Genomic DNA, 10625 nt, shown 5'->3' on the forward strand with positions numbered 1-10625 from the left:
GAGCAGAACTGATCGCCTGCTTATCATATCGTAGATCACACGTCTCGCCCGCGTCACCACCTACCCCGTCCATCTTCTCACAGGCTGATATTTACAGCTGTGTTCTTCTTCAACCTTCAGCAACCAACTTGGACGGTTTTCTTCTGAGATGAAACGAAAAAATATCTTTCTGTCGAGCGTCGTATCTTGGGCGGCGGGTATAGTGTCCTCTCACAGACAAAAGGTATAGTGCTATCATGCCATGGAGGAATCAGGAAATTGATCGAGGTGGCACCATTGCACACTCGCTGTCCTAAACTCTAGTCCCCGAGAGAGAAGTGACAAAGAAACTGATGAAAAGAAGCGGCCATAGGTGCACATAAAAAGTCACCTCATTCCATGAAGCAAAGAAACATACGTCCCCGAGAGAGAAGTGACAAAGAAACTGATGAAGTAGTAGCAGTGGTTTATAAGAAGTTACTGAAAATCAGCTAATTTTTCATCATCATCATCGGCGGCGGCGGCGGCGCCGCCACCATGGGCATAACCAGCAAAACCTGGCATCCTAAAACCCCACCCACCTTCTAGTGCTTGTTCTTCGCCATCCATCCCTCTATAGCACCAGATCGACGAACCCAAACGAGAAATGAAGCAAAAGATCTTGAGCATATGTACAAGAAACCTAACTAATTGAGGCCGGCCGGGCAGCACCTTCACGGATCGATCTCGCTTCGGGGCCAGTTTGGTCCGAGTCACCTGGTGAACGACGGCGCTACTGGTAGTAGTAGTAGTGGTGAGAAGGGTCGATCTAGCCCAGGGAGCCCTCCTTGGCCGACAGCCGCTTGAGGAGCTCGTAGGTGGTGACCATTGTGGCGGCGGAGAGCGACATGGAGCCCCACCTCGGCCCCAGCCCGCGGTAGCACGCTGCCCACCCGCCCTCCTTGAGCAGGCCCCGCATGGTGCTCCCCAGCGTCGGCCGCGCCACCGCCGCGTCCGTCTCCATCACCTGCAGCCGCGTCTTCACCGTGTCCAGCGGCATGGTCACCAGCGCCGCCGCGCCCCCGGCCACGGCCGCGCTGGCGCCCTGCACGGCCATCAGGGCCGGGTAGCTCTCGGAGCGGTCCGCGCCCACCACGCGCCACGCGAAGCGCTGCGCCATGGCGTAGGACGCCCACCACACCGCGTTGGACGGCGCGTAGGTGATGATGGAGAGGCCGAAGCCGCGGTACAGGCCGCGGACGCCGTCGGCCGCGAGGATCTTCCGGAACGCGTCCGCGCCGCCGGCGTAGCGGCAGGCGGCGGAGGTCTGGACCATCAGCCGCTGGCTGATGACGTCGACCGGGGTCCACACCACCTGCGCGGCGACGGCGGCCGAGACCCCCGCCGCGGCCGAGGCGACCGCCGACGCCGCGGGCTCGGAGACGCCGAACCGGACGGCCGCGGACCCGACGGAGCTCTTGGTGGCCTCGAGCGCGGCCATGTAGAGCGCGCGCGCGGGGACGGTGCCGGCCAGCGAGGCGCCGAAGCCGCGGTAGAAGCCCCGGAGGCCGTCGCGGCCGAGGATGGCCCTGACGGTGGCGGCGGCGGCCTGCGGGGGCGGCGCGACCTGCAGGTGCGTCTTGACGACGACGGCCGGGTAGAGCGCGGCGGAGACGCCGGAGAAGAGCGCGGCGCCGAGGACGAAGAAGCGGGACTTGTCGAGCATCTCCCAGTTGACCTCCGCCGGTAGGCGCCGGATCTCCTCCACCGCCGCCGCCGCGCCGCGCTCCTTCTCCATGCCCGCAACGCTGAAGCTCATCCTGATGCCACCCCCCTCTGCTGCTGCTGCTGCTCCGCGGCAACGAGAGAAAACGCAATCATCCAATCAACTCAGTCCACGGTTACAAGATCCATATCACGCCATCGCAGCGCCGGCCGTCTGCGGAAGGAAGAAAGCTTCTCCGGCGAGGAGGGAGAAGGGGATTGCGGCACTCGGGTCCTTGGAAGTGGGGGAAAGTGGGAGGCGGCGTGGGGAGTGCGATTATTCGGGATCCCGAGGGGGTAAGTGAATATTTATACACAAGGTTGGTGTCGTGGCCAGCCACCCGGCCTTATCCCCGAGCCCGAGCCCCACCGGCCGGCGTGTAGCGGTACCAGCAGCCGTGATGCCCGGACGGCAACCGTCACGTGCCGGCGGTGGGCGCGTGTCGGGGAGCGGGGCTTATCGGTCGCTGTTGGCGGAGCCACCGGAGACCGCCGGTGGCCGGCCCCCATTGGCCGCTGGACCGCAGAGGGAGGGAGGGAGCACGCCGGGATTCCATATGATTCGATCCCGCTTTTTTTTTAATTAATTAATGGGTGAGACTGGATCTGGATCGGTCGATGTGGTGTGCTGCGCACACAGAGACAGCTCCGCCCACAATAACGGCGCTTGATTACCACGTTCGCTCTGCATACACACGACGCACACGCACGCACGGCACGATGTCGACGGTCGCCGCCGCATTGGCCGTGGCTTCCTTGACCGCGTGGTACTACTACGTGCGCGCGTCTGAAAACCACCTCTCCGGCTAACAGACTCGCCGGGCGGCGCCACGCTCCCCGCTGCGCGCCATCGTGTCACCAATCATACGTGGTTGATCTGTTGGTAAGCCTCTGGCGGAATTGTTTTTTCCCGCCCGACGACGGACGCCTTCGACCGTCGGCCAGCTCTCCGACAAGGCCGCACCGAGCGTAGTACGCGAAAGAAAGTTGTCAAGATGCGTCCGCCACAAGCAACACCACGTACTACTACCACTACGGTCTACGGTCCCTCCAGCTGCTTTGTTGTACGTGAACCATCCCAGTTTACCCCATACGCGAACGGAAATAAAGTTGTCAAGCCGCCGTGTGATGTGAGCGCGTGCTCCACCCAAGTCCTCCACGCAAAGAGGAACACGACACTGTAAGAAACTCAGATCACTCACCACAAAATTAACGAGTTTTTAGAACGGTCTTTGTAAAACAGTATCAGAGCATGCTTGGATACGTTTTAGTCCCATGACTAAAAGTAGTGGGACTAAAACTTGCTAGTCTCATCCATGCTTGGATCCAAATACTAAAGAGACTAAAATCTAGTTATTGAGCATTTATTATCCTCCAAACCCTCCAATCCAGAATTAAGGAGAGGAATTAAATGAGGAGAGAGAGAGCTAATATATTTTAGTAGGTTTCCCATGACTAAAAGATTTTAGCCTCAAGACTAGTCCTAGCCTCTCTTTAGTCAAGGGTGCTTGGAACTTTAGCCTCTAAAAGAGACTATTTTTAGTCAGACTAAAAATAGTCCCTTGTATCCAAGCATCCTCTCAGACGTCGCAGCTAAGCTAGCCGGGAAGGTCCGTTGCTAGTTGCAGGTGCGGGCGGCGTCCGTGACACTAATTGTTAAAAGTGCCCGAGAAGATTTGAAAAAGGTTGTGAGGTTTGGTGCCTAGTCACACACGAAACAAATGTGGATAAGCCTTGCTTAGTCGTTTCCGACGAGCTTTACCTAAACGTTTTTTTGTGTGTAAAAGGAAGTTTGTCCTGCGCAAAACGCCAGGATGCTTCAGGACATAATTCACGCATATGTTGGGAACACAAAGACGCGTCACGACCATGTTCATGTGATCCGGCCGGCCTTCAACATCTCTGGCATGTATTCTCATCATAAGGTTCCATAAGGGCCTCTTCAGTCGATTCAAATGAATTTTGTAAGAACTTTAGAGGACTATATTTGTTAGGATTTTGTCCAGGGCTTGTTTCTTTGCACAGTTGAAATTAATATTGAAAAACTGAACTAAATATTTTACACGCGATCAGAAAAGAAATTTTTAAACGAGTGCAGTATCATAAAATTAAACCATTCCTTTGTTTCTATGGTAATTATGCGTCGTTCTGAACAATTAATCATTTATGGAGATTCTTATTGTTTTCCTTTGGCTGGGGCAACCAAACGACAGATAGTAAAAGTGTGATTCAAAGAGGCCATAGATGGTTTGTTTAGTAAGTACCGCCTTCACTGGAGGTAATGGTTTAGTATTTCATCGCAAAAGTTTTTCTTATCTTCTTGTTTTGTAAGGAGAGTTGTAGAACAAAATGCATTATCCAGACCGAGAAAAAGTGTGTACAAAGTCTCGGCATTCATCCACCACTTGAAAAAGTAAGTTTAGCAGACGGATCTCACCAGAGAGACCAAAAGATTTCTTTGTATTGATAGCGTTTTCTATTAGGAGATTCACCTAAAAACCTACTGCTAGTAGTGGATATCATTGTTTTTAAGCGTGTGCCTCCGAGCAGTGGATCGAACCTGTGGCATCCACATCCTGGGGTCCTCGACCGATGGTGGATATGAACATATATAATCTCTATTCCTAATGTCTCAATTGGTAGTCCGCGTTCTGGGTTTTATTTTCGTCCCATCATTTTTGTCCCACCATTTTCGTCCGGTTTTTTTTCGCTGGTTTTTTTTCGTCCTCACCCCCACCCTACCCCACGCAGGCCAAAAAAACCCCACACCCGGCAGAAAAAACGCTCCATCGATCCCATCCTTCATTGCCGACTCCTCTCGATCCCATCTCTACTCCAATACGAGCCGCCGCCGATATCCGAGACGATCCGCCGCCGCCGAGGACCGATTGGAGCCGCCGCCGGCGCTGGCCAGCCTCCCCACCGATGTGCGCGTCGGGTCGCCGCTCCCGCTCCTGCAACCGAGCATAGCAGCAGCGGCGGAGCCCCAGCCGCCACCACGTTCCTCCTGCTCTCCGGCAAGTCCGCCCAGGACCAGCAGCTCCTTGCCTCCGCCGCCGGCGAGCGCTCTCTGGCGGAGGAGGGCGGGGGCGAGCTCGCCGTCTCCCTCGCGCTCGACGCCAGCGGGGACGCGGGCTACGATGCGGCCGCCTACATGGGCGCGCTACAGGCGCGGCGCTTCGGGAGGTGGATGCGTTGGTCGCCACGGATGGCATCCACGCACGACCTTGTGACACAGTAAGTGCAAGATTTTGTTATTTTGAATCTCGCTCCATCAGAAAAAGTAATAAACGATGAATTTCCTCTTGAAATCGCTCAAATTGGGCTTACTCTTTGCTTCCCCTCTGTCTATAGGAACTTCGCCAAACTTCGGGTGGGCGTCGTGTGCGCCACATACATGCAGTTCAAAGGCAGAGGTGCGTCAAATATGTATGCCAATTGGTGCTTGTTTTTGTTGTCCCTTTTAGTGTGTATCTCTGATGATTTTTCAATCTCGGTGATCAATGTCTGTCACTTTGGTGGGTAGATGAATTGTGCTGTGCTGTTTGTTGTATGTTCAGTTGGTGATTCGCTTGACATATCCACAAGGTACAGTATGTGTGATCCAACCACACGTCGCATAGTTGAATTCCGAAGCAATTAGCTTGATTACCTGCAGTCCATCTAATTCTCATCTAATGCTGATTAGTTTAGGCGAGTCAACACATAGGACGGAAAGACCCTTTTATAGTTTTCTCAAGGGGAGTGTACCGTGTGCAGGGGCATATCTCTGTTTCTTTGTATGGTTGTTTAACAATTTGTGAAATGCTTGTAGCATGATAATCTAGACAGTGGGGATATGTTACAGAAAGTGTTGTGCCTGGCCTCACATGTACATGATTTGGTTTATCATTAAGTGCTCTCTTTCCCACTAAATTTCACATCTGCCATCTGAAAAAAACAAATCCACATTTACCTGATTTCAAGTTCTTATGGACCTTATGGTAAAGTATTTAAGTAATTTTAGTCGGCTCAAAAGGCTCCAAGCTTCTTTGTCTATCATTTCCTGTTCAAAACTAACAACGGAACTTTGTGAAGCCTTTCAGTTTGTCTTTGTTTCAGTTACTTTACCATTCGGTCTTGATGCCTGAACTATGTGAACATTGTTAGCTTAGTAAAATGGTATGAACTTGTGTGCCATACACATAGCAGGTTGAAAAACTACCATTGTATTTGCATATACTGCTTGTGGCACAATTTTCTGAAAACATGTTGGTGGTCATTGGTCAACAAAAGTTTTCAGCATTCGGCACGGTGTTAATATTCTTGAATTTATCGTGCTTCTAGAGTTATAGATTTCCGAATAATTAGATGGTCATCTATGCAATATAATATTCCCATAGTATTGAAATCTTCTGTTCTGCAAATAGTCCTTCAGCAAACGGCGCTTACACTTAATGTGGGATACTCCAAATCCATAAGAGTAGGATATATCTGATATTTTCTCCATACAGAGTCGGCAGCGACTTGATTTATATTTTCCGCTACTTGTCAATATGATGGCCCGTTGTAAATAAATGAGGCCTGGCCATCACTTATACTTGGGAACTACTTTTCAGTGATAGCTGTATTGACTAAGGTACTATTTTTTCTTTCTTAAAGATTGATTTCTTCAGTGGTGTGTGTTTTACTTTACAGTTTTGATAAGATTCCATTGCCAACACACTTTTTTTCTTGACAGGGAACTACGGCGGGCTTATGCCTACTGAACTATATTCGAAACTATCAGAGTGTATAGCAGATTAGAGCAGATTACAGCAACCTTAAAGGTAAAATGATCTGACCATTTTTTTCACAATACACAGGTAGTACATAGTAATAGCCCTCTTAATAATTCCTATATAGAAGTATGATCTAAACATTTTGTTGAGTTGTTTTTGCACCAGATTGTTGGCCATTAACGTTATCCATGGCACTAAAACTACTTGATCTCAATACATTCACCTCACAACACTTGTTGGCGAAAACATGTGCTATAGCACCAAAGAAGTTGAGGTCAAATTAATGAGGTGATAGCTAAACTCCTTAAACTGGATATATTTGTGTTTTGTTTGCTTCAAGTATATAGACATATATTCCTTGATCAAAACTCATTGACACTGCTACCACTAATTTGCTTCAGGTCATCGACTTGAAGATTGATAAATATGGTTCTGTTATTATGCAGGAGTTGTGTGATCTGAGGAGAAACTATTCTCATGCAAATCAGATAATTGTTGTAGGAATTAAAAGGCACATGATTCTACTGTTGTTCTGGGATTTCGTTTCTCACGTTCCTCGATCCTAATGTCTACATGAGATGTGAGTTCAACGGATAAAGGAAATCACATTACTAATAGAATGGTAGGTAGAATCACGGTGATTAATACAAAAATTCACTTAATTTATCATATAACGAATCATATAATTTATCAACTGCCTCAACGGCTCACACTTTTGCAAGTCTTCATATTTTAGAAAATACGAGTGAATTTGATAATTGGATCAAATGCAGTTATATGTCTTGTACTTGCTTTGGTTCAATCTGAAATTTTGTCAGAAACATAACGAACCACTTAGATATATAAAGCATTGATCTGTGCAGAACTGAGAGATGTTGTGTTTTTACAGTTCTTACGCTGTTGATTGAATTTTCTTATCCCACATTTTTTTCAGATGCCGCAGCAAAGAAAATGCTCTCAGCCTTGGACGATCCATTCACTCGATTCTTGAAACCATTACCTTTTCTGAAGCAAGACTAGCTAGCACCCAAGGTGCCCTGGCAGGTGTAGGTTTATCCATTGGCTACCCGTTGGAGCATCACTTGCGGTGCTCTTTGTAATGTCACTTGGTGGGTTTTGTAGAAATGACTGTCTAGAGACGTTTTATCTTGATAATTGACAACATAAGAGTGCAAAATATTTGACAGCAGATCGCTTATGGTAAGACCTAGCTATTATCAATAATTTTAGTCCATTAAATGCGGTCTTAGTGAAAGGGTGTTCCTTTATCATGGTTGAAGGTTGCATGACTTCTGCTAGGTGTTTTGATACTTTCGGTCTCTACTTGAATGTTGCTTTTAGTGGCCAACAATCTTGCACTGATTCTTGCTAGGGGTCATCAAGGAAACTCAATAGATGGCTATTTCAGTGGAGATTATACCAGAGATGTTGTTTTGAAGTAAGCTCCTGCACACCATTCTTTTGTAGTTCTTTCAGAAGTAATGTTTCATTCTTTTACTTGAGACTAGAGTGGTTGATGCTCATTCATCTTAATTTAATACAGAGTATATGCCAGGAGAGAAAGATATACTTGAAACCCGATGAGGTCAATGATGTGGAGATTTTACCAGAGATGTTGTTTTCAAGTAAGATTTTGTGTGGGATTAACACCAGCACGCCACATTGTTGCTCCATGGCAAAGGCAGCGAGGTAATTTTTCTTTTCGCACTGATGTAATTTTCCTTTTCTTTTAGCCCACTCCTAGGTCTCTTCCGTTCATATTCTAATCACGCATGGTGAGCGGCTGTTTCGATGACGACTGGCTGGCTGCTGCTGGCTGCTTCTGGCTTGTACGTGTGGAAGGCAGGTGTTCACGGCAGACCAGTGAGCGGCGGCGGGTGGGCGCGACCACATGGTGGTTGGAAAGTAGGCTTCACGGCGTTCAGCCTCGGCCACCATCGTACCACGATCTCGGCCCACCCGGAAAGTCAGATGAAGAGGTGGTGGATGGTGAGGACCAATCATTATAGCTGCTGCTCCATTACTTCCGCTCCTCGAAAAGCTCCCTGAGCCCGACCAACAATGGGATCTTCCTCTGAGGTTCACGCTACTCCTTGTCCAGACTGATCCCGGAGAGGAGAACAAGCCTCCAAGCACGTGCTCGTCAACTCCATGCCGGCCGCTCCAAGCGCCCCTGCTTCGTGTCTTCGAGGCAGGCGCTGAGATAGCCTTTGCAGCGAGCTGTGGTATGTGGACTCTGCGGCGAGATAGGATTCAGAATCCTTTTCCATGGTGAGATAACCCTGCCACCACTCATATGCCATTGCATATAAGTGAATCTGTTTTATAGAAATCAATCTTGCACATTGGTTGGCTCCGTAATTTCTTTTATTCTGTAGCAGACTGAGTTGCTCACAGCCTATTTGCTGGAACGCCAACGAGGAGTCATTTTTCCATCTCCACAAATATTCTTGGTCTCTTCAAATTAATTGCTTCTTAATCCAACTACCATTTTTCAAGATTAGTTCGTTTAAATAATATTTATTTTTGTACCAGTGTTGATCAAGTAGGTTATTATTGTGAGGAATCAGCAGTAGGATGCACATGTATTTGTTTCTTGCCACTGGTTGCAAAAGCCTAAAAAATGATATGTTTTATTCACCTCTTAACAGTAATATGAGTATTTTGTTTATTTCCTACTCCCTTTTAGTGATTACTGATTAGTCACTCTTAAAGGTGAATGCATGTGTATAATAGGTGTGTCATCTGTCATGGCTGCATTTTGCGGCCCCTGACTACTGGAAAATAATCTCCTTTGGATGATTTGTATTTTTTTCTGGAATTTGTACTTAGATAGCACCTCCAAGGAAGGAAGGAAGGAGATTGAGGTCGGCACCTCCTAAAGGCATGCATGCTCTCCACCGAGAGAGGGAAGGGCATCTTTTTCTTGGGTTGCAGTTTCCACCTTGTTGTTGGGTGAGGTGAGTCATGATTTCTCTCCTCCCGCTTCATTTTTTAGAGATACTGAACTACAATTTCTGTTTTGTGCTCATGAATTGCATACTTGGAGGTTTATTCGATTTAGAGATATCACACACACACACCCACCCACACACACGCACGCGCACGCACACACACGCACGCGCACACACGCACCCACACGCGCGCGTATGCGCGTGCACACACTTACACACACACACACACACTTATGATCTATAAGAGAAGCTGCGATTTTGGCAATAGATGCGTGACAAAGTAGTGGTTAGTGTTGGGTTTAATCAGTTATCAAATGTTTTGCCAATAACAGCAAATTACCTTCCTCGTAAATTTGTTGTCCTTCTGTTTCATGGTCCAGCTGATTCGTTGTTTGTCAGAGCTCTTGTGGATAATCAGACATGGGGTTCATGGCAAAATTAGGACATACTGAAGGCAGCAAATTCCGCGTTGGCCGTGCACTTTGAGGAGAAGACATTGTCTTTGTATAAGTGCCCCTACAATCATCTCTTTACAACAGAGATAAGGCCTTCACGTTATTTGTGATGATCTTTTTAGCATTCTTAATTGATGACATTTCTGAAGGGAGATGATCCTCAGCATTTCATAGTTATTTTTTGTACTGTTGTAATCTCAATTTTCACATTCAAACTTAACTTGTTATCAAATAATTTTGGAACAAAATCTTACTTTTACCTGCCCTCCACAGAACCAAAGGTTCACGAGGACTTTTCTTGCTCTAATGCTTCTTCGATGACCATCTCGCCGTTCGCCCTTGCAGATAGATATGGCCGCATAAATCGCACCGATGGATCCAGTCCTTCGCTAGGTCCAACCTACCCCGCACCAGCCTCAAGCACGCGAGACACTGTTACCTTGTGTTCTAACTGGTTACCACAATCAAATCCATTTTTGCCCAGTTAAATTAGTTAGCTCATTTTGTTGATAACTGAGTTGCATTGGTAATATATACTGAACTGTCTTTGGCATTCTGTTTTGCAATATATTCTAATTGTCAGGATTTTTGCTACATTTTTGGTGTAGATTTTAGGGACATTAATGTAGTGCTAATGCCTTCCGTGCAGGTTATTCAGTCAACGCATATTCTGTCTTTTGGCATGTGTATGCTTGCTCTTGTGCTCATGTTGTAATCGTGACCTATAATCAGTC

General features: G+C 47.7%; 1 protein-coding gene and 2 long non-coding RNA genes across 8 annotated transcripts; 2 read left to right on the forward strand and 1 right to left on the reverse strand.

Moving 5' to 3' along the window:
• Positions 1–413: 413 nt before the first annotated feature.
• LOC119284568 (solute carrier family 25 member 44-like) lies at positions 414–2031 on the reverse strand. The gene has a single exon (XM_037563698.1). The coding sequence runs from the start codon at positions 1775–1777 to the stop codon at positions 788–790; it is 990 nt and encodes a 329-aa protein (XP_037419595.1). The 5' UTR covers positions 1778–2031; the 3' UTR covers positions 414–787.
• Positions 2032–5076: 3045 nt separating this feature from the next.
• Positions 5077–6582, forward strand: LOC119288517. Its single transcript, XR_005141196.1, has 3 exons — positions 5077–5138; positions 6216–6340; positions 6443–6582. It is a non-coding gene; the product is annotated as an uncharacterized LOC119288517 (long non-coding RNA).
• Positions 6583–6675: 93 nt separating this feature from the next.
• On the forward strand, positions 6676–9951 carry LOC119288518. Of its 6 annotated transcripts, XR_005141202.1 has the most exons (9): positions 6676–6770; positions 6884–7104; positions 7417–7526; positions 7855–7920; positions 8026–8107; positions 8216–8471; positions 8584–8753; positions 9315–9442; positions 9817–9951. It is a non-coding gene; the product is annotated as an uncharacterized LOC119288518 (long non-coding RNA). The 6 variants fall into 6 exon arrangements; XR_005141197.1 differs by having other exon boundaries at positions 8026–8471; positions 9817–9950; XR_005141199.1 differs by having other exon boundaries at positions 8026–8471; positions 9836–9950.
• Positions 9952–10625: the final 674 nt, after the last annotated feature.

Source organism: Triticum dicoccoides, chromosome 4A (genome assembly GCF_002162155.2).
Source record: "Triticum dicoccoides isolate Atlit2015 ecotype Zavitan chromosome 4A, WEW_v2.0, whole genome shotgun sequence".
Lineage (NCBI taxonomy): Eukaryota > Viridiplantae > Streptophyta > Magnoliopsida > Poales > Poaceae > Triticum > Triticum dicoccoides.

Excerpts from the sequence above, each read along its gene's own strand:
- LOC119284568 (XM_037563698.1), bottom strand. The coding sequence starts at position 1,777 with ATGAGCTTCAGCGTTGCGGGCATGGAGAAGGAGCGCGGCGCGGCGGCG.